The sequence below is a fragment of the Pan troglodytes genome, chromosome 1, assembly GCF_028858775.2.
Source record: "Pan troglodytes isolate AG18354 chromosome 1, NHGRI_mPanTro3-v2.0_pri, whole genome shotgun sequence".
In the NCBI taxonomy this organism is placed as follows: Eukaryota; Metazoa; Chordata; class Mammalia; order Primates; family Hominidae; genus Pan; species Pan troglodytes.
Genome location: NC_072398.2, coordinates 73,697,449 through 73,721,445, shown reverse-complemented (window position 1 = coordinate 73,721,445; position 23,997 = coordinate 73,697,449). Strand labels below are relative to the sequence as shown.

The 23,997-nt window shown below is 44.7% G+C and overlaps 1 protein-coding gene across 3 annotated transcripts in view; it reads right to left on the bottom strand.

Annotated features, from left to right (window-relative positions):
* TNR (tenascin R) overlaps positions 1-23,997 on the bottom strand; it is a 430,161-nt gene that overhangs the window by 56,581 nt on the left and 349,583 nt on the right. For all 3 annotated transcript variants that reach the window (XM_524977.7, XM_063795257.1, XM_024350209.3), the window contains 4 exons: positions 21,895-22,010; positions 19,408-19,558; positions 14,149-14,418; positions 7,659-7,844 (listed from right to left, as the gene is read on the bottom strand). In XM_524977.7, coding sequence (XP_524977.3) covers positions 7,659-7,844; positions 14,149-14,418; positions 19,408-19,558; positions 21,895-22,010 — 723 coding nt within the window. The remainder of the gene's footprint in view (positions 1-7,658; positions 7,845-14,148; positions 14,419-19,407; positions 19,559-21,894; positions 22,011-23,997) is intronic.

The following is a 23,997-nucleotide window of genomic DNA, read 5'->3' as shown; positions in this document are numbered from 1 at the left end:
GTGATTTGGTACCTGTTATAGTTTGGATGCTTGTCCCCTCCAAATCTCATGTTGAATTGCCATCCTCAGTGTTGGTGGTGGGGCCCAGTGGGAGGTGCTTGGGTCATGGGGGTGGATCCCTCATGAATGGCTTGGAGCTGTCCTCCAGATAGTGAGTGAGTTCTCGTGAGATCTGGTTGTTTAAAAGTGTGTGGCACCTCCCCCCAACCCTTGCTCCCTCTCTCACTGTGTGATGCACGGGCTCCTCCTCTGGCTTCCTGCATGATTGTAAGCTTTCCGAGGCCCTCACCAGAAGCAGATGCTGGCACCATGTTTCCTGTACACACTGCAGAACTGTAAGCCAGTCAAACCTCCTTTCTTTATAAATTACCCACCCTCAGGTATTCCTTTATAGTAATGCAAATGGACTAATGCAGGACCAAAGCAGAGGCTGCTAACTAAGAGGACAAGATCAGCATGGGACTAAGAGGACACGATCAGCCGGGAGAAGATCAGCATGGGCTGTAATAGTCAGATAAGTCTTTCCAGAGAAGGCATTTGAGTTGCAACTTAAAGCTGGCTAAGATAAGGAAAGATAGAGGGGAGGAAATATGGAATTCTCTAGTGGCCAGAATGGGGCATAATGAGCATTCCTAGATTAATTAGGGCTAGAAAGGAACAGGAGTTAGCACATTCTCACCTGCAGTGCAAGGACTGTGGTGATAAAGGCAGAATGACTCACTTAGCCCTGTTTTGGGAACCTATTCTTCATGCCTGCTGTCGCTAGCAGGGAAAGTGGTAGGGAGAAGGAGGCCCAAGGAACTGAGATTGCTGTCTCTTGCTAGCAAAAACATGAGTAAGATACTTGGGGTCTGCAGACTTGGTTGGGATCAAGTGGACATGAGGAAATATGGACCTTTCCATCTTTAAATCCCTGAGATCATCTCCCAAGTGTCTGTGAAGCTCAAGTCTATGAAACTGAGGTTAGGGGTGTGATTGGCCCTAGTGCACTGGGTGCCTACCTTCACAGAGAGGGACAAACTGAGGACCCTGTCCCCAAGGAACTTGCAGTCAATCTGCGATTTTTATAGTGATTATGTTATTATTGTTAGTTTTCATGTTGGTTTCCTCACTAGACTCTTAGGTCTTTGGGTCAAAGATTTTATTTTTTTCAGTAGTATAGTGAGAAAACATGCACAGAAGCAGCATGGTGCTGGTGGCAGTAGCGGTGGTGGTGGGGAGTGTTGGGGAGACTCTGAAGAGAGGATATCTGGGCTGGGTTTTGAAGGACCCATGGACATCTGGTGGCAGGGAGGGCATCCCAGACAAAGGAAACAGGGCCTGCAAAGGCAGCTCTGGCAAAATAATTCATGAAAACCCAGGGACTAATATAGGGTCCCTCATAGAGAAATTTCCCATCAGTGGAATTTGGAGACCAGAGGTTTCATGGGGGAGATATGTGGAGAAGATCTTCAGAGAGCCCCTGAAATCACACCAGATAGGCACCAATCTACTTTTTAGTTAAATGGAGATCTGAGCAATCAGCCTCCCCACACTTATCTCTTTGGATAATGACAGGTGCATCTTCAGGATTCCTGGAATGAGTCAGGCTTTCGAGGCCATCTCCCTGCTTTTTTGGGTGTGCATGATGTTCAAGTTTCAAGAGAAGCAGACAATTCCATCCTGATTTAAAGGAAGGGACTGGCCTAACAAGCCCATTTTTGATAAGAAAAATAATACTTCTAAGGCCTGTTTCCAGATGGAACTTTCTTATTGCTGGTGGAATTAATGAGAAACACAGCTCATCAACCTTGTCATATAGGAGCATCCCTATTCTGGGTTGTTGCTGTGAACAAGTACTCCCTGCTGAGGAAGTGGAAGCTGCAGCTGAAATATTCCCACCTGGCTTTTCCCCCAGCCCCCTTATCCCCAGCCTTTAAGACAAATAAGGAATAGGCCCTGTATGTCCCAGCTCCGTGAGGAAGAGGTATGTGGAAGCCTTTGTCCTTTCTTTCCTCCTCTTCAACTTGGGTCTCTGCAGCCCACTCCCCAGCTTCCCGCCCCTGGAAGGTGACACCATGTTTAGAGGGTGCCTTACCAAAGTGACCACTTGGGGTCACTGTGACTTTGCCCAAAGGAGGCTGAGCACTGTCTGGCCCGGGACCCCAGGCCCTGTGCCTGGTCCTTTCCTCCTCAGAAGAGCTGCAGGGCGTTGAAGGTCTGGTGCTGGGTTTGGTGTTTGTGCACTGGCCCATCAGGGAGTGCAGACATAGCGAGGTGGACATCGAGTGCCGTGGTCAGTGCTGACTTGCCAGCTGGACTCCCTCTGGAGTCTCAGATTTCTTCCCCTGCAGACAAGCACGTGGCCTGCCAGTGTACCCTGAGGAGCCGACCTTCTCACCACTAGATCCCCATTTGGGCCAGAAACCTTGAAGGCGGCAACTCCCAAAGCATGATCAGGACGTACTTGCAGGCATCAGCCTAGTGTGTGTGAGTGTGTGTACGTGTGAGGGTATGTGAAAGTGTAGTGTGTACGTATGAGGGCATGAGCATGTGTGGTGTGTATGACTATGAGTGTGTGCATGTGTGTATGAGTATGTGTGTATGTGCATGTGAGTGTGCGTATGTGCTTAAGTGTAAGTGCAAGAGTCTGTAGGTGTGTTTGTGTGTACATATGTGCATGTGGTGAGTGTGAGTGCATCATGTGTGGCTGGCTGTAAGTCTCTGTTTTCTTGCAGTTCTATGTTGTATCACATCTGTAGAAACTGTCAAGCTTCTGGATCTCCTAGGCCCTGTTGGCAATGTTTCAGCTGGTCAACTGGAGATAGAGATAGTCCTGGTGCAGGGAGAGGCAGCAGGTTAGCAAATGTCACCATGAGGCCCAAGGCAGGTGCCCTGTGGAGTGGGTAAGGGGTGCGATGAACGGGCCCTGGGTGGTTGTGAGAGCACGGTGCTCCTGTGACCGTATGGGCCTGGCTCCTTTTGCCTTGTTTCCTGGTCATGAGAATCCTTACGGATCCTAGGCTTCTGTTCATGAGGGAAGACCAGGTGAGAGAGTGTGGATGGCTTAGGGCAAGCCCCCTCCCCTCCTGCTAAAACACAACCACATGCCTTTTTGATGACAGATTAGAGCAGTCACCTTGGACACAAAGGCCAGAGTAGTGTTTATAATTTGCGTTAGTCCCAGTCAGGAAAGTTGATTTTTTTCGCTAAATTGCAATCAGCAACTAAAAATCTTCTCCCTCCCTTCTCTCTCTCTTTCCCTCCCTCCTTCCACTTGGAGTTTTCTAAATGATTTATTGTTTTTTTTTGTTGTTGTTGCTGCCCAGAAAGCAGAATGGTATTGTACCCTGTTACATGGTGCCAGGTTCTAATCTGGCTGGTAAGGTGTGTAACACTCAAGGACCCCTTTGGGACTATAGGTATGGTGCACAGGCCAAACAGACATCATACAGGCTAAGTGACTGAGCCTAAAACAGACTTATTAAGGACACAGAAGCCACTAGAGCAGAGAGAAAAAGTCATTGCAGACATTGAGTCTGTTGTTCAGAAACAAATTCATATCCCAGAAGGAATTCTCTGGACATTGCCTACAGAGAATAATGCAGGGGCAGTGTTTTGAATTTTGGGCCCCAGCCTGGACTCTGTGTGGCAGAGGGCAACATTTGTAAAGAGGGAGGTCGAGAGGGGGTACTTGCTGCCAGCCAGCCCTGGGAATGTCTCAGAGACCAGGAGAGTCAGGAAGGGCCTGGATTCCACAACAAAGAGGAAAATGGTGGCCTCAGAGACAACGGCTTCCGCAGGGAATGGCAAATACAGGTGCCATAGAGCTTTAAGTGTTGAGAGTCAACAGTGAGAGTAAAGGGGGCCTGACTTGTGCCCAGCAAAGGCCAGGCTGCCACAGCTACAGGTCTGAGCTTTGTGAGGATTAATACCAATAAAAAATTGAATGGGTATTGAGTGCTTGCTGTGTGCCAGGCTCCATCCTAAGTTCTTGAATAGGAATATATGTATGATTTCATTTAATTCTCACTACAACCCACTGAGGTAGATAGGATGTCTTTTAGATGAGAAAACTAAAGTGCAGGAAATTTAAGAAATTTGCTCAAGGATGCACTTTTCATGAAGCTGGTCTCCCCCCTGAGTGGGGTACTTCCACAGCTGTGCTCTAAGTGAGTGCTTCTCACTCATAGATTTCCTTGAAGCAGGGGTCCTAAAATGCAGGCTCTGGGTTGGTAGTTCTCGGGGGAAGAGGCCTCCAACACTCCAACGTCTCTGGGGGGTAATGCCCGGGCTGCTGGTGGCTGCACCACGCTGTGAGAGGCAAGGTTCTAAACCACTAGGCCATATGGACTAAAGGAGGACATCCTAAACCATCCAGTAGCTCACAGACCTCCTCATCTCTTTCGTCTTCACCACTGTCATCCACTTACTGAGTAGTTTGTTGTCAGAAGCACTACCTTAAACTCGTCAAATGTATTGCCTCATGAATGCCTCATGATGGCACTGTGGGGTCAGTGGTATCAGTCCCCTTTAACAGATGAAGAAACAGAGGTTTAGAAAGATTCAATCAACTGTCCCAAATCACACAGCAAGTGGCAAGCCTGGGTACAGAGTTGAAAGTCTAGGCTCTTAGCATGTTGCATGGAGCAGAGCATTCAAATCAAACTGAGTCTGAACACAGGCATTGGAGGCTGAAAAACTTAACTTTTTAGGCTCCAAGTTGGAGAGTGAGAAAGCACAATGTTTTAGAGCCAGAGTCAAACTTCTCCCTTTTGTCCCTTTCTCTTTTTCATGGCTCTCCCTTCTCTTCCCCCAGATGCCTCAGCAAGAGAACCAACAATCCTTGCAACTAGCATCTCAGCGAGTACAAATACACTTGATTTCCTTATGTGCCAATAATCCCTTCTTAAATTATGTTAAGCTATTTGCCTTATAAATCTCCTCAGCAGTGAACTCCCTGAGATAATTATGTGTAATATATAAATGTAATGTTTTATATATATATATATACATATATTTGAAATGTTTTAAATCTGACTGTAACAAAAAATCAACCTATTTAAGCCCCCTACTCAATAATAATTTTCCCATCGCTTCTAGGTCTGTGGCATTTAAATTTGGACTGTCCCTTACATTTTACTTCTTTAGCAGAAGCAGCTGTGGAAGGGGAATCTTCTGACTGGGACTCGAAAGGACTGGCTTTGAATCACAGCTGTGCCCCTTGCTAGCCTTGTGAACTTGGGCAGGTTTTCAAACTCCACAAGCCTCAGTTTCCTCATCTGTAAAATGGGAATGCTAACCATACCCACCTCATGAGGTGGTTGTGAAGATTAAAGAAGCTATAACTGTATGAGAGTTCCTGGAATAAGATAGATGATCAGTGAGTGTCGAATCTTCTTTTTTCCCGGTAGAGGGAAATAATAACTAGGACGTGGGGTTTTCTATCTCTCTCATGATGTCATGGTGCATCCTCCATCTGAACAGTTAGCCATCGATTTTATATAACTGCTAATTATCAAATTAGCCTGCAGCTCTAGGCAGGGATGGGCTGCGCTTAGAATCAGTTCCCTCCTGTATCATTTCAGGTTTTTTTTTTTTTTTTTTTTGGATTTAGCTTAATTTTTGTGACTGTTTCTAGCTCTCTGCGAGGCCCTATGCCAGCTGGTCTATCCTTTCTCTGCTTAATTCACCCCCGTTAATCTGCTTGGTCAGCATATCTTCTCATCTCCTTGCTGTGCCTTTAGGAGTGCGTCTGTCTGGAAAAGGCATTTATTATATTTACTTTAACTGGCTGTGTTTGGCAAGGCGGTCTGGGATTTCAACTTGGGAGGAAAACTGCTTTGATTATACTGCCCTTGTTTACCGTATGCACTCTTTGCTGTGTATCCCTTGTCTATCAAGACAGCAAATACTTTTGCAGGAATCCAAGACACAAATTAAACAAAATCTCTGTCTGTGAGCACATTGGCAGCTCCTGGTCCATGACTGTTCTGCACAGCATCTCCTTTATCTGAAAACCACACCCCCATTTCCAGTCTTCTACTCTTTGGTGAGTTTGGGAAGGGAGGTTTTCTTGGATGGGTGAGCCAGAGGCCCCAGGAGTGGTGTTGCCTGGGTCTCACACTCCCAGGGGACAGGGAACACTTCCCAGCCAGGTATCATGGTGACCGAGGACACTGCCTTAGTCCATGTCATCATCATCTCCCTTTGACTCCAGCAGCAGCCTCCTAACCAGTCTTCCTGCCTCTGACCTTGCCCTTCTCTGTACAATCCAGTCATTACATCACCTTATTTAAAATCTTTCAATGACTCTCTGTTGCCCTCAAGAATAAATCCAAACTTTTCATAGGGTGCATAAGGCATGACTCGGCTCTCATTTTATCAGTGAATTCTTGCAATCCATGCCCAAGTCATAGTGAACTTCTGCAGTTTCATTCATTCATTCATTCATTCATTCAGGAAATGGTGAACCCTGAGATTCAATGATGAGCAAAACCAAATATGGTGCAATGTTCACAGAGATTTAGGTGTAGGGTGGAGACTGACAGTCAAATAATCATGCCACACATGTAAAATGATAACCTGAGGAGTGCTAAGAAGTGAGTGGAAACTGGCAAGACGAAGCTGCCGGACAGAATGAATGGAACTCTCTCAGGAACAATATCAAATTTGACCACTAAAGCTCCCTAAAGTGGGGAGTAACCTGGGAGTGGAAAGGGAAGCCTGCATTGGCTAGATGAAGAGGTTCCCATCAGGCAGAGGGAACAGCATTTGCCAGTCCTATATAGCAGGAGGGAAAACGTATTTGAGAAATGGAAAGAAGCAGACTCGTGGGCCTGGAGCCCAGAAAACATCAGGGGACATGGGTGGGAGATGAGCCTGGAGAGGGCAGGGGAAACCAGGCAGGGCCTGGTGTCCACACTAAGGGTCTGGGCTTATCCTAAGAGCAGTGGGAAGTCCCTGGAATATCTGCACAGTGCAATGGCATAATCAAAAATGTACTTTGAAAAAGTCACTGGAAGGCCAGGTGCAGTGGCTCACACCTGTAATCCCAGCACTTTGAGAAGCCGAGGTGGGCGGATCACCTGAGGTCGGGAGTTTGTGACCAGCCTGACCAACATGGAGAAACCCTGTCTCTACTAAAAACACAAAATTAGCCGGGCGTGGTGGCAGATGCCTGTAATCCTAGCTACTAGGGAGGCTGAGGCAGGAGAATCGCTTGAACCCGGGAGGCAGAGGTTGCAGTGAGCCAAGATTGCACCACTGCACTCCAGCCTGGGCAACAAGAGTGAAACTCTGTCTCAAAAAAAAAAAAAAAAAAAAAAAGTCACTGGAGGAGGTGTGAAGAGTGGGCCAGGAGACAATGTGAGGGGGTTATTGCAGTGGTTAAGATAATAGATGAGAACCTGTGAGACAGAGGTTGCAGTGAGCTGAGATTGTGCCACTGCACTCCAGCCTGGGTGACAGAGAGATTCCGTCTCAAAAAAAGGAGATGTTAGTAGCTTAGAACAGGTGATGGCAGTACAATGGATAGTACTAGACATATGTGCTAGGCACTTAAGAGATGAGATCAATAGGAATTGGCCATGAGTTTGTAAGGTGTGTAGGTTGGGGAGACAGCTGTGAGGGTATAGACTCAGCAACCAGCATAACCCCAAGAGATAGGTCTTACTCACCTGCTAGGGTGGCCCTGGTGGTTGGACCAATGCCCTTGGGGACCAGTACCTCATGATATTGCTCACCCGCCAGGGTGCTGTACACAACCTTGTACTCCTGAACTTCGGCTTCACTGTTATCCCACTCGAGGTCAAGGCTGGTTGCTGTGCGAGAACCAACTCGCAAGTTCTTGGGGGCATCGATCTCTAAAAATAGACAGACATCACCAACATCGCACATGATAATGTAATGTACATTTGTGGTGCATCTTGAACTCTGAAAAGATTGGTGGTGATAGCCCACACCGCCTGACCCTCTGGCTCACATTTGAATGAACACTGTGGCTACCCTTAGCTTTTTGGTCTGCCGTGACAAATTCCTTGGGCAGGTTAGAGTGATACTTGGGAGCTGAAGATCAATACACTTTATGCGTCCCCCATTTCCATTCAAGAGTTCCAGTGGCATTCTAGAAACTTTAAAAGGAACCAGTCAACATCATAAGCTTAAAAACAAAACAAGGGAAACCCCAGGAGGAGAAAATCAGAGCCAGCTCCTGAGTGATGGAGATGGAATAGAACAATATCAAATTTGACCACTAAACAAAAAGAAGACTGTTGATTTCAAGGTTTTGAAGTGTAAGGTGCCTTCCTCTGTGTTTACTTGAATAAATACAGCTGTAAAGGTAAGACATATATGGAGGATGTGATGTAGCAGAAATAATATAGGCTTTGGAGTCAGGCTTCCGTTTGATCCCCAGCTCTGACATCTTTGGTAATGGAACCATGAGCAAGTCTTTTAACCCTGCTTGGCCTTGATGGCCACCTCTGTAAAAGGGGCAAATCATACCAACATTTTCAGGTTGTTGCATGGATTAGGCAATCCATGGGCATCTGTACAAAAATAGGTGCCCAGCGCCTGTAGTCCCAGCTACTTGGCAGGCTGAGGCAGGAGAATGGTGTGAACCCAGGAGGTGGAGCTTGCAGTGAGCAGAGATCATACCACTTCATACCACTGCACTCCAGCCTGGGCCACAGAGCGAGACTCTGTCTCCAAAAAAAAAAAAAAAAAAAAAAGGTGCCCAAGGCCTGGGCTGGCTTCCTGTTGCCTCTGAAGCTTTTCCTGAGTTCCATCAACCACAATGCTTGTTCTCTGCAGTTGCCACAAAGAGACGACGGGGACACTGCTTTTTTTCTCCCAGGACTGGCTATCTCCTCAAGCTGCTTTGGGCAGAAACAGCATAAACAACTTGCAGTGCAATAACGTGCTGCCCAGAACAACTGCCACTTAAAACGTTTAAAATAGTTCTTGCCTTTGACACTTGAATTTAACTTTGGAGTGAACTAGCCATTCATTCTGAGAAAACCTCGAGTGGACTGTTTTAATTTGCAAAAGCAAGGCAAGTTTCCACCAATTGTTCTTGTGGAAGACTGAAATGCCGTGAATCAATGTGAGCGCAGAGGCTTTGGAGTGAGAAGTGTTCTGTTTAGTGATGTAAATTGGGTGAATCTTTTAGCAGATTTATGTCTCTGCAGCTTGTTTTCCTGAGAAATTCTTCCTCACTCACTGTACTTTAGCTTGCCAGATACTATGTATTCTTGACGTGTTATGTGTGTTATTTCTCCAGCAGTTGGATGGAGAGAGGAGCTTGGATAGAGAGGCATGTGGAGGAACACCTGCCCCTGCATTGTTGCCCCTAAATTTCATGCATGAGGAGAAGCTGGGCAAAGGGACTGGACTGGGCTTGGGGTGTGCAGCTAGAACTGAACTGGAGCAAAATTAATTTAGGTTTAGGGTTAAGGTTGAGACTTCTACCTAGTGCTCTTCACAACTAAAAACCCAGGCCTTGGAAATGTTAAACTATGGTTTTTGTTGTTGTTGTTGTTGTTTTGTATTTTTGATCATAGGGGTTGTGGTCTGTAGATTAAGGGGAAGTGTTGTCTCTGAAGGGACCAGACACCTCCAATGTCAATGATCCTGAAAGAAGTCAATCCTGAGAATGAGGTCTGGAAAGGTGGTTGTTAGAGCTAGGACAAGGTGAAATTGTTTGCTCCCTCTGGCCTTGAAGTCTGACCTCTAGGAGACTGGGGCCACCAAGGGCACCCCTGTAGGTGGGAGCTGTTCCCTGCAACGTCAGCAAGTCAAGAGCGAGGCAAAGACAGATGTCTAGTGGAGGCTGTGTGGAGAGACTTGAGACTATGGAATAGACATATCTAGCCTCTAAAACATAAATTAGATTAAGTAATTCCCTTGCTTAAAACTTTCCTGTTGCTTCCTTTTACAAACTCCTAATTGTAGCCAGCAGGGCTCTGAGTGATCCGGCCCTGCCTGCTTCTCAGATATTTCCATGTACGACTCCTAAACTTATTCATTGCGCTCTAGCTATATTGCTTTTTTTCTGCTCTTGAAACTCATCAAGCTTATTCATACCTCAGGACCTTTGCACTGGCTTCTGCCTTTGCCTGGAACGTTCTCCAGATCCTCACATGGCTTAGGTCATCTAGGTCTCAGTTAAAACGTCACCTTTTCAGAGAGGCCTTTTCAAACTGCTTGATTCAACATGGCCACGCTTCTGTACCGTTTATTTCACTTTTCATTATAGTACTCATAATCAAAATAATTTTGGGTGTTTATTTTCTTCTGCCTTGTCCAGTTTCTCCACTGGAATGTAATTCATGTGAACCAGGATCTTGTCTATCTGTTTATTCTGTAGCCTCAGTGCCTAGAATAGTGCTTGGCACCTGGTAGGTGTTCGATAAGCACACATCAAGTTGTAGAAAAGTCCTGTTAAATATTTCAGCTGTGGAGCATTGAGAATGCTTGGGGTGAGAAGGTGCAGAAAAAAGGATAGCTTTGACTGAGGGTGCTGGTCTTGTATGAGCAGGAAGTCCTACCCTGCTCTTTGCAGCCAGATTCTTGGCTGAGGTGCAAGTGCCATCCAGGTTGAAATTGTGAAAGAATTTCCTGAAGAGTCCTAGAGCGGCATCACTGCCAAGCAGGTAGGGGCTTGAACTGTTGGGACTTGGAAGTTCCTATTAGTTTCCCAGGGCTGCCATAACAAGGTACCACCAACTAGATGTCTTAAATAATATAAATTATTGTCTCTCTGGGCACAGTGGCTCACGCCTGTAATCCCAGCACACAGGGAGTCCGAGGCGGGCAGATCATGAGGTCAGGAGATCGAGACCATCCTGGCTAACATGGTGAAACCCCGTCTCTACTAAAAATCCAAAAATCAGCTGGGCATGGTGGCAGGCGCCTGTAGTCCTAGCTACTTGGGAGGCTGAGGCAGGACAATCGCTTGAACCTGGGAGGCGGAGGTTGCAGTGAGCCGAGACCATGCCACTGCACTCCAGACTGGGTGACAGAGTGAGACTCCATCTCAAAAAAAAAAAAAGAAAAAATTATTGTCTCACAGACTCAAGGTACAGGTGTCAGTAGGGCTGCTTCCTTCTGAGGGCTGTGAGCGAGAATCTGTTGCATGCCTCTCCTAGCTGCTAGTGATTTGCTGGTGATCTTTGGCGTTTCTTGGCTTCTGGAAGAATCAAGAATCATTCTGATCTCAGCCTTCATCTTCACTATGGTGTTCTTCTTGTGGGCATGTCTGTCTCTGTGCCCAAATTTCCCCTTTCTATAAGGACACATTCATATTGGCTTAGGGCCCACTCTAATGACCTCATGTTAACTGATGATCTGCAAAAACTCTATATCCAAATAAGGTCACATTCACAGGCATCAGGATCAGGACTTCAACGTATTTTTAAGGAGCACAATTCAACCTATAATAGCAATAAAGAGAAATCTGGAGTATTCAGGTCAAAACAGCAGCCTCTGGTTGACCAGATGCCCTGGTGACTGTGCTTGGAACCTTGAGGGATCTGCTTAAAGAGAAGGCCTCCAGAGGAGAGAAATGGTGCCAGGAGTTCCCTCCTGAGGGCAGCTGAAACCAGAGCTGCTGAGGGCAGGGAGGGGTTTTGGAGATTGGCCTCTGGGTTTTCTAGGCTGGCTTCTCTCCAATCACCGGCCGTGGTGCACTTTGTTCAGGGTTCTTTCCTTTTCAGAACAGCTCTAAGACCCAAGCAAATATCCACTCACCATGCAGCAAGCAAATCTCTGCTTTAATTGCCTGTGCAATTAGTGCACTCCTAGTGTCGGAGCCATCACCTGGAAAAGCACTTTGGTTAATTTGAATTTAAGTGGAGCTCTGAAATGACTGAGGGCCTCATCATGAGGGTCTGGGTACCCTCTCATCATTTAACTGGCACCTGCCAACCCAGGCCTGGAGAATCTGTCTGCAGTGCTGTTTGCATCTCCCCATCCCTTCTTTCCCCTCACCCTCCTCCAGCAGAGGGGAGCATATTTGAGGTGTAGGCTGAGGCTGTATTGAGAAGTCAGCCGCCTGACAGCTGCCAATCCACCAGGCAACCGGAAACAGAAAGCCATGTAGCAATGAACTGAAACTCATGGGGAGCTCCTAGGAGGCAGAATGTAATTGTCTTGATCAGAATTTTCCTGGGTCACCAGCCAATCCTGCTTCCATGTTGTCGACCTGAACACCAAGAATTTGTTTTTCATCATGCTGCTCAAGAGCTCTCCTCTCCTTTTTGCCACTTCAAACTTCTTATCGGAGCAGAGCACAAAGAAACCACTTTTCAAACAAAACTATCTTGAAATTAAGAAAAGGATGCAGGACTCGTTGTCCACAGAAGATACCACCCCCCTGAGCAAGTGGTATTGTGGGGGTGGGAAATGAGAAGCTGACCTAGAATTAACCAAGAAGGGACATGAGCATCTTTGGCTAAATGAGGAAGCAGAAGGGAAGAGAAATGGGCAGAATTTAGTTCATTGTTTCAAGATGCACATTCGGTCACTCCGGATTCCAAGATATGTTCAGTAAAAATCCCACTGGGCACCCCCTGGGTGAGAGGGTGGCATCTGGCCCAGGCACTACAGAGAAAACCTACAAGGGTCTTTTTGAGAAATAAACTTTGCCTTCTCCATTTTGTCAGTGTCTGTACTTGCTCCTTTTTAAGGGGGAAGCTTTTCCCTGCCCTTGATGTTTCCATCCTAAGGCTCTTGTCTCTCTTTTGCTGGAGAAAATGAGCTTACCTAAATGGTGAGTTTTGCAGCAAGGCCTGGGCATTGCCCTTCTGTTCCCCTCTCTCGTGGGACAGGCTGTTCCAAGGGTTCAGGCACCTACTTGTTCCTCTATGCTGTAAGTCCTAACCTGGATAGTCTCCCAATTTCTGCCATATGGAGAGACTTGCCTAGGTCCACAGTGGCCGTCCAGTTTGCAAACCCATCTGGCCATGACACTAAGTTACATGCTGCAATCTAGGGGACATTTTGGTGTCCATCTGTTTCACTTTTTCCCTTATTTATCAATTGATTTTAAACCCAGTGGAACACAGGGGTGTTATTTATTTATTGAATCTTCTTGAAAACCCTGGACTCATTCCATTCTGTAGCAGGCTCTTATGCCACAGTCTAAGGTAGAATTCTTGAATTAGTGATTCTCCAACTTTATCCCATCTGAAGATGCTGGTTCTTAGATCTTACAGATGTTATCAGTTTTCATTGATCCCTGGGTCAACTTGGAGTTGGCAGAGATATTATTTGACATGTGACCACCCCAAGGCAAAGAGGATGAGACTGAGAATCCAGAAGACAGACACAATCACTAATCTGATCACAGGCCCTTATTGACCCAATGAGGGTGCCAGAAAGCCTGTCCTTTGGATGGTGCCTGTCCTACTAGCCCACTAGCTGGCCAGACTGATGGGCACTGAGAGAGTCAGGGAGCAAGTCACCCCGAGGTCTGGCCTTTCCCAACTGTTGGCAAAGCTCTTTAAGAGTCCCGATGGCCTTGAGAATGTGGGGGTGGGTGGTAATCAAAGCAAGGCAGGTTTTATATGGGCTTTATGAACTTCCTGTCTGTGGGAGTCGGCCTCATATTAGCCTTACTGCTAGTGCTTACAAACGGGAAGGTGAGTCACAGAATTGGTCAGAAGTTCTGCTTAGAGTTGTACAGGCTGGGCTTAGCATAATGCCAATGCACATCATCATGGTGGTGTAGTCATTGTAGGTTTATAGAATTATTATGATAATTTCCAGCAAATGGTAAGAATGTGTCTTGAGAAAGAGACACCTTTCCTGAATTCTCACAAAATTTCCATTTGGACTAGCGATATGGATGCTTACATGTGTTCAAGGCAAACTTGTCATTTTACAAATGGGAAACCTGAGGCCCATAGTGGAGAAGGATTTATATCAAGCACAGATCTGGCTGCCAGTAGAGGTAGGATGGGAAGCTAGTATTCCTCTCCTAGTGAGGGAGCGCTGCTTTTCCTGTATGCTGGAAACCTCTTGCTTCCTTCTCACGGTGTCTATGACAAGGCCAATGCTCTGACACACCTTGCCTCATTCCTAATACTCCTCTTGCTGTGATGACACCACCGGTTGGCTCCACCCCTCTTTCCCTCCTTGTGCCTCTCTCCCCCACCGCAGCCTTACCTGTTGTGAACTGAGTGGTGGCAGAATCGCTCTCGTTGGTCCCTCGGACGGCACTGACTGACACCTCGTAGCGGGAGCCAGGCCGCAGGGCCTGCACTGAGTATTGGCTCAGGGGAGGCTGCAGCCGGAAGGTGGTCCTCCCACCTTCCCCGCCCACCAGGCCATATTTCAAAAGAATGAAATCGACTTTGGCTCGAGGGGGAATCCACTCCACAAAAGCCACGGTGTCCGAGACATCTCGAACCAGGATCTGCGTGGGGCCGTCAATGACTGAGTGAGAAGGATCAAACAGAACAAAAAGTTTGAATGAGAAATAAGCCTTGGGTGTCAGCTCTCTCTTTTCCTCCTTATGGAAGCCTGGTCAGTCAGAGAGAGGATGGGTATTGTTGCTGCATTTTACAGATGAGGAAAATGAGACACAGTAAGATGAATATCTTTCCTGAGTACATGCAGTTTGCCTTGGTTCCCCTGAATTTTGGTCTAACTGCTCTTTTACCAGGCTGTAGTTTCCAGGTGATGGCACTTCCCAGTCTGGGCAGGGGAAGGGCACTTGCTGGCTTGAAAGAGTCAGCCCTGTTTCTTTCTGGAGGTCATGGGACAGGGAATTGAGAACTGGGTTTCTGGCATGTGTCTGCCACTCAGCTCTCACCTTCTTTGAGCCCTGAGGAAAGACCTAGGAAATGACCAGCCCGCCTAAACATCCAAGACTTCCAGATTGGTTGCCAAAGAGGTCATCATGAGTATTTAAAAGATGTCCCTGCTCAGCCACTCTAACAGCCCAGTCAACACAGTTGCTAAGACCATTTAAAAACCAACAGACATTTGCATTTGAGGACATGAAACATGCCTTCTGGGTAAACTTGCTTCTCTGGATAAAAGGATAAAAAGGACCCCAGCTTCGGAACAGCCTCTTACGGGTCATTTTTCTCCATCTGTTCTTGCATATTTCTATAGCAGAAGGGCATTGCAGTCACCTCTTCCAGGTTCTCCAGTGTATGTCCCTCATAAGCCCTGGCCTCTGGCACTGTGCAGGTCAGGGCAACACCTGGAAAGCTGGTTGATTTCCTGCAGAGCCCACCAGCTGTGGCTCCAGCACCCACTTGAGGTTCTGTTCATACTGAATTAGATAATGGGGAGGTGAGGGAATGTAGAAGGAGAAAGAAAAAGAAACAGCCAAGTGAGGAGAATAGGAAATGGTCTTCTCTACTTCTCATGGGATGTCTGCATGGCCAACATGCTCTTGCCTCCATGTTTTCATTTATTATTGGGGCTACACCCTTCTGGCTGGAGCTGATTATTAATGTTAATATTCTTTAAGGATTTGGAACTAAAACCAGAACTCTGGTTCTCTAATTAGCCTGTGTTGGACCGTGCAGAGCCAGGGCTGGTGTGGCCATTTTCTACCATTCTGATACTGATATAGAAAACATTTGATCTGGAGAAAAGGGGGAAGAGGGAGAAAAGGAAAGAGGGAGAGAGAAACCAGGGGCCATGCAGAGCTTCTAGAAAGATATATGGAATAACTTGATTCCTGATGTTCCATTTTCTGGTGCAAGTCTTTTGTGAGGCCCAGATGCATTTCTGGTCCTGGGATTCCCATGAGGCACTCTATGTCCTTCCAGTAAATTCTCTCTTTTGCTTCAGCTAGTTTAAGTAAGTCTCTCTTCCTTGTTACTGGAGAGCCTTGGCTAAGACTTGTTTCTAACCAGTCCACTCTGGCCCACCTCCTACTCTGTCTCCAGAATGAAGTTTCTCCCTCAGGGCCGTCTTAGGCTGACCTTGAGCCTTTCAGTTTTTCAAGGTTGAGCCTTTCCCTGGGTACCCCTCCCTCTTTCTGGGTCTTAGCCTAGTCCTGTCCTCTCTTAAGCTGCTTAGGGCTTTTGGTCCAGCACCAGCTAAAATGAAAATCACCAGACCACTTGGGTGCCACCTGGTTTGGACTTAAAATGAAGTCCTGGTTTTCATATTTGAGGTAGTAATGTGATTTAACAGAATATATCCAGTTTCTTTTCAGCATGCTGCACTTGGTGGTTTTAGATAACTTAGGCCTTTTACATTTAATTTAAATTAATTATGAAACGGGGGAAGTGGCCTCCTAGTTGCTGTGTAAGCATGATATCTGAAACATAGTAGACACTCAGTAAATGTGTGTCGAGTAAATGAAATGAATGGAAAATCTTCTTTATCCATGAGAAAGAAGGGGAAGCATTTCAATAAACTGGAGCTTTTTGGAAAAAAAAAAAAGTGTCAGGGAAATGCAACTGACCACAAAAAGCTTTTGTCCTTCAACTCTTTAAATCCAGAAAACCCGAATCATAATGGATTGAACATATTAAAATGTGATTATGTAGCACAGAGGGTTTTAGCTGTGGGAGGTCTTGTAATTTGCATTCACAAAATGGCCTGCCTAGAAGAAGGCAGCCTGAGTGCCTGATGAGGACACAGAGCTTCGCAGTAGGGGGTTGGTGTAGGTCAGACCTTAGCAGAAGGAAATAATTAAACAATCGTTTCCTAAAAACAGCACACAGGATTGGGAGCCAACCGTCTATTTTGTAGCCACTCTTGGATTCTGCCCTTTTTTGGCCACTTGGTAGCAATGTTCCATTCCAATCAAGGAGGTATCAACATGCTTTCAGCTTTGGTCCTAATTTCTAAACAAACACAATCCCTGCTCAAAAAGTAAACTGGAATAAATGTCTTTCCATTTCTTCATGACTCTGTAGATGATGCCAAAATATTAAGGACATTTTTTCTTAAATGAAAATAATTCTGCCTAGCTTTACCACAAATTTCTAGATCTGGAATTTTAATTTTAATCTTAAGGAACTGCCAAACCAAAAAATACTGCAAATGTTATAAGAATGTGGTTTGACTATAAGGCAAAGTTGGACTACCTTCTCCATGTTCTGTCAATATTCTAGGATAAAAATATTCTTCAACTGCAATGTTTTCTATCCTCTTATGAACCATCTTCTCCTTTTAGCCTTTTGTCTTTTACTAATACTTTCTTAATATCAAATCACAGGAATAACTTGGGCACCTTGTAACATTTCATATCAGAAGAGGAGAAGCTGCACCTGCTATTGTTGGGCTCATCACACGACACCCCAAAATTTGGCACCTTGGTGTGCTGAGTACTTTGAATTAAAGAGGAATGAAAGAGCCTCAGAAACAGCCCCGGAAGCAAGCAAGGTCTTTCTGACCATCTGCAGTCCTCCCATCTCCTGACCCTTCTTCTCCCTTTGAAGTGATTCACAGAAATCAGAATTCCTCTTCCTCAGGGCAGGTAATAGAAACTAGAACTCCTTTTCCCCAAAGCAAGCCATAAAACCTAGAAAGGTAACTTTTTCCCTCCTCCCTTCTCCCTTGAGGACCCTCATTCCAGTGAGGTCTTGTCCCACAGAGGAGGTGGAGAAGAAATGCTTCACAGAGAGGCCAAGAAGAATCTGGGCAGACAGGCCTTGCTGGGTCTCCCCCTTAGACTATTACCATTAGATCATAGCCATTTGTCCAATTACGTTTCTACATGGCTGTCCATTCTTCCTCAAACCTAAGCGTAAAAACAGACAATTTCCCCCAGGTCTTTGGATCTTCATTTCTGAAGGCTCTTTTGTCATGTGAAACTTTGATTAAATAAATTTGTTACACTTTCTCTTGTTAACCTGTCTTTTGTGATAGCAGTGTTGTTGTGATGCTTATATGATGGGTGAGCAAGGGCATCACACCTTTCTGCCCCCAAGTTATCGAAGGTCAACTCTTCAGGTTACAGCATAACCTTGGAGCTGTGGAAAACCTCAGCCACCGGTCTTCTGGAGGGATTCCTACAGAGCACTTTAGCTTTTATGGTTATGGGGTTTCTTCTAAAACTTACTATTTAGAGCAGAACAATGGTTTGAAAGCTTTTTGGGTGGTAAACTTATTTTTTAAAGGACAAAAATCTTAAATGGATGTACAAAATATAAAACAGATCAAAGTGGAGCCGTCCTGGTTGGAGGCATGAAAGAGGGAGTAATTAGAGGTCTGGCTTTCCACTGGATTCTAGCCTCAAGGCACTGCCATAGAACCTTGGTGCACTAATGGAACACAAGCTACTGCCACAATAGTTCTGAACCAACGTTTTCTAAACTGAGCTTAAGCCTCGGCACCTGATGCTGTTTGGTTTGGATTCAGTAGCAGAGCATGAATCACTAATCTATAAATGTGGTCTCATTACATTGTGTTGTGGTTCTCATCTCTGGTCAACTCAGCCTTTTGTCCTGGACTTAAAACTGGCTTTCTGGTACATCAATTTCTGTTTATGAAAAACACATAAAGCTGTACCAATAGTCACCTATCTCAATTTCTGTTACTGACAGAGAAAGTTGCTTAGCCTCTGAGTTTCAGCTCCATCAACAATAAAACGAGAACCAAAACTTATGCCAGATGCTATTTATAACTTTCGAGACATTCTTGATGAGGACACACACACATTTATACATCACAATAGCTAATTTACAGCATTGAAGTTGAACACTCTTTGTTAGCTGAGGATACAATAAGGTAAAATATGACAATTAATGAGTCAATCCTGGAAATATAATAATCTTGAATGAGGTGATCTGTGGGGATGAAATAATAATAGACTTAAGCCATCACCTTGAACAGTGACCCAACCCATACCTACTTATTTTTGAATGACTTATTTCCTACCACTTTCACTTCTGAGTATGTTCTGAGTATATGTGCATATGCCAAGTATTGAGCACTCACTCTCATCAGCACAGAGCTGATTGCTTTGTGTGCTTTATCTAATTCCATCCTTATATTAACTTAATAAAGAAGGTATTCTTGTTTATCATAAATTATTCTTGCTTATCTTGTAAAATAAATTGAAGTTTGGGAAGGTTCAGATGACTTTCTCCAAATATCATCATAGGTAAGAGTCAGTCAGCTCTTGCTGCTTCCAAAGATCATTGACACCAGAGGCTGACAAATGAGGCTTCTTCATGAGTAAGATCAGCATAAATACAATGGAAATATTAAAAAAGAATTGTCTCCATGAAACACTCTCCCAGATGTCAGTATTTGTAAGGATGAGTAATAGGGAAGATGATGAGCTAAGCATCTGGTAGAGTAGCTCCATTGCCAGGTACCAGAATTGTCCCAGCTCTAGGAGAAATTCTAGCACCTCTGTTGTCTCTCCACTCCTTGGGCAATTCTGTGGTTCTTTTCCAAGTGACCTAGTAGGCAGCTCTAGGGAGAAGGGTTGGAGGCACTCACCTGTGGAGACGCTGGCCGAGGTAGGGGGGCTGCGGGCCTGTTCTTTCAGAGCCACCACATTGACAATGTATTCCTCTCCAGGCTTTAGTCCTGTCTGGTTAAATGACGTAACATCGCTGGGGACCTGAGCAATCACTCCCCCTTCATTGTTCTGGACAGTGGGGAGAAGCAGAGAGCAAAAGAGAAAAGTCACTGGGAGAGAAATCTGATGAGAGAAAGATAAAGGTGTGGAATACTAATTGTGGATTGTGAATTTAAAATGGAGGCGATGTCTCTTTCCTCCATGCTGACAGCTGAGTATCTGGGGCCAGAAATAACTCCCCATAGACTCCATAAGAATGACACCACCCTATGAGGATTTGGCAAATGGAGGATCAATTTTTAAGAACATTTCTTTGGCCACTCCTGAGTTTGCTGAGTTTGCCAATAAAAATTAGTCACGAGGGGGTGCAGATTGGCTCTTGCCAAAGATCAAATGTTTGATGGTTACGGTTAACATTCATCAGAGGTTTTTGGCATTTATCGTAATGAACATGCCCCTGGCTATTTAGAAGAGGATAGTCATGTGTGTTCGTGTGTAAACATCTTTATATACACACACAACACATTTCAAACTAAGACATTGCTATGAGATAATTGTTTATGAGCCAGAGCTAATATTTTGCTATATCTGGAGTTTCTCATGGTGTTACATTCGGTGTGAATCTGTCGATGTCTTGTTTCCCCTTCACCCAGATGAATTAGGACTCAGTGACACAACCACATATGAAGTACAAAGAAAGGAAAAAGGAAGCTTGGAAAAAGATAATACAAAGAAGAGAAGAAGGAGACAAGAGGGAGAGGGAATGAGAAAGAGTAACCTGACGAAATTGAATCTAGGATTTATTATCTATCTTTCTATCTTATCGTTCCCTCTCTCTCTTTCCCTCCATATACTTTCTATGAGTGTCCTTAGAAACGGAGGAGACAAGAGGGCCTCTTTTGGAGGGCATTGCCATTCTCCCCTATTCTTTGGCCTCTATTTATGGTACCCAGCGTGCCTTATATGTAATTTACAGTCATACTCTTATAAATCAGTGTGATGAATGCTCCCCAGTGGCCTCAACCTACACATCACAACAGTTATTAAACCATGTGGCCATGCATTTGACCTTGGCATTCCCTGGTCAGCCTCTCTTTTAATTAGAGTTTTACATACGGGGTATAGGTAACAGGAGAACCTGGCATAATTTTTCTTCCTGAAAAACATTGGTAGCAATGTTCCATTCCAATTGACATGATCGTTTCAATTGTTATGTAACTCAATTGCCACATTTTATTTATCATTTTAACTCAAATAGGACAAATTTGTATAGATGTCTGTTTAGATTTATTTACCTTGCTGTGATGTGACTATGACTGTAAATAAGAAAATGGGGCATACAGATTTAGTGAACAGAGCCCCGGGATAGGTGGTGGAGACCCAGGTACTCGTTTTAAGCCTGTCACCAACTAGCTGTATGATGTCCTTCAAGTTTTCTGAATCGTAGTGTCTATAAATTAAACTAAACTAGATGTAAAATGAGGGGTCGTACCTGTGAACTTGAAGGTCTTTTGTAACTCCAACAGTTCACAGCTCTAAGAATTTTGAAGTAAAAGAATGGTGAAATCATGGTCTTGTTAGCCAAAAATGTGTCATTTGTCATTAAGTCTGATGAATGGCTAAAAAATGTTCTTTGATGTTGAAGAATAAAGACAGAGGGAAGGAGTATAATTGAACTTTATATCCTCATGAGTGGTACAGTTAGGGAGGACATTGGTATGGTCAACAAATTCTGGAAATTTAGAGCCAGGCATGCACCTGTGGCAATTCGGAAAAGTTAGTTTTAGAATTAAGAAAATAAATAAAATACTGCTTTAGAGAGTAGAAAGGAATCTTAGGATACTTTAAAAGTCATAGACTAATAAAAAAGTTGCTAAATGAATAGGATACAAATGTATTATGAATAATCCAGGAGAGCCAAGGTGTTTTGTTTTATGTCTGTAACCTTTAGGGATTGATGCCATGCAAGCTGACTTTTCTGTGGTGCATCTGTCTGCACAGAATGAAGCTTTTGGCTGATTATGTGACGGATTCAGCCTGGCTTTTCTTATGTCCTAAAGAGAAGCCTCAATTTTTTGAGGGTCTGGTTTTCATGCTCACCAAAACTATGGCTCATCAGACCCCAGAGTTATCTCAGCAGAGAGCTGGAGCTGGTGGCTGCTTCCCACATCCTCTGTTCTGCAAGGCCAGGGTGCCATGCTCGGGGTTACTCTTGTCAGCAGGTCATTACCACATATTTGTCACAGAAATGTTCTATATCCCAGACACCCACAACATGCCATTTTGTGTCTTTAATGGCATGGAGAGAGATATTGGGTAGCACTTTCCTTGCTGCCCCTGATTCCAAGCTAAAGGTACAAATATTCCAAATAAGTCTGTTTGGCAGTGTAACAGGTGAGTGTTACCTTTGGAATGAAGCTGATTTCCCACCCATCGAAGGAAAATGAGAAGGGCTCCCACTGCACCTCCACGGTGGTCTCTGTGATCGTCTTAAATTGTAGCCCTTGAGGAGTGGAGAGATCTGGAACACAGCAATGTAGGTGACAATGTCACGGCTAACCCTTGGGACAGACAGCATTGCCTGGTGCTTTGTCTTGGTGAACTCCCTCCACGCCATGGGCCTGGTGGTGTCTGGTGGACAATCCCAATCTTACTCCAGACACAGTGAGTCCCAGGTGCAGAATCAACCCACCCCATGTGGCTCTAGTGCTCGATGTTGATGGAATACATGAGTTAACTTAAACACAATCTATATAAACAATTTTTAATGCTTTTTATTGCATTAATAGGTTACTATTAAAATGCAGACATCATTTTCCTTTTCTTACTAATGTGGTAGATCTCGGCATATCATATATAGTACAGTGCCTTTTTCAGAGGACTTGAGCAGTATCTTTAGAAGCTTTACAGGACTCCCGGGAGGTACTATGATGGCTTCTATCAGTGTTCTCATTTTGCACACAGGAAAAGAGAGGCACAGAGAAAGCTGGCTAAAGTTGTGGAGCAAACCAGTTTCAGAATTAATACTAGAGTGATTTCCTTGATCATCTGATGCACATTGAGAGTATTTTGTTTAGCTCAAATCACTAAGTCTAGGATGGTCTGAATTTTTCATTTCATGTATCTCCCTCTTTTCCTCCCACCGCCCCTTCTCCCCCAACCACACAGTCACATACACATGCACAGGTTTTGTGAGATGGAAGTGTGCTTGTCCTAATGGAGTTTCAATTATCAGCCCTGAAATATGACAGCATGACTTTTCTCAGTTCTCCAGGAAGCCTGCTCCCATTTTAGCTTTGCCTCTCATGGGCTATTCCCATTGGAAAAAGGACAGATTTTCTCATCCTTCCTGTTTGGAAGAGTTCTCATGCTTCTTGGTTGGAAGGCAGGGCTGACTGCAAACCCACTTGAAGGTGTATCAGGTGGTTTACATGATTTTGTCCTTGTCACCTGGGAGCTTGCCTGAGGGAATGCCCTGAATTGGCATAATAAATGCCACAGGAGATGGAAACCTCATCACTGTGCATGCATGTGGATCAGAGAGGAGACGCTTGGGAGTTAGGCCAGGCACTTAGGGTGGTGACTCATCCCGGAGCAAGGTGGGAAAAGCGGCAGATGGTGACCTGCCTCTCTGCACAATCATTGCAGATATTTAAAACCAGTTCTCAGGCACCAGAGGATTTTTTTTTTTTAAAAAGGTCAAATATAAACAGAGATAATTATAGGCATATTAACACAGTCAGCACTGTTCTCATAGCGGAGTCCAAAATTATAGCAGAATTTCTGTCACCTGAAAAGCAAGGGGACAAGATGACTTCTTAAATTCTTTCCCCTCTGCCTGTCTCTATCCTTGCATCCTTCAAAGGTCAATTCAGTCCTGGAGCTTCCATGAAGATTTCAAGGCTAACTCTTTCTACCTTGACCTTTTCCTTTTCTGAACTTTTGTGGCATTTGTTACCTGAATACCATCTACCTACACAAAATGGGCTCAGATCTCTTACCCCTTATCTGGTGGTAAGTCCTATTTACTGGCCCGGGGGCTTTCTGAATTCTAGAGGGCTTATGTTTTCATGGTTACTTCTTGTTCCACTTTCTTGGTACTGCTAAAAATCTCTGTATCACTCATACCTCATCTCCTTTGAATGTTCTCTTCTTTCTTCCCAGATTTTAATCAGATACAGCCCCTTTTTCATGATCTCTCCAAAGACTTTCCACATAAGGCACAGAGGCATTTGTGTGCATGCAGGTTTTGCAGTAGACTTGGGGTGATGAGAACTTCTCTTGCCTAAATTATTCTGCCTGGCTTTTGAAATTCTAGACTAAAACAGGCTTATTGTATCAATTTAAGAATTCAGAGGGGTATAAAGAAAAATATAATAATTATTTCCTATCTCCTTCTTATTCTACTCTTTGATGTAGTCAGTGTTAATAATTGGTATGTAATCTTTTATATTTTTCTATGCTTGAACATACACAAAATATAGGTACACACCCACAGAAGTTTCCCT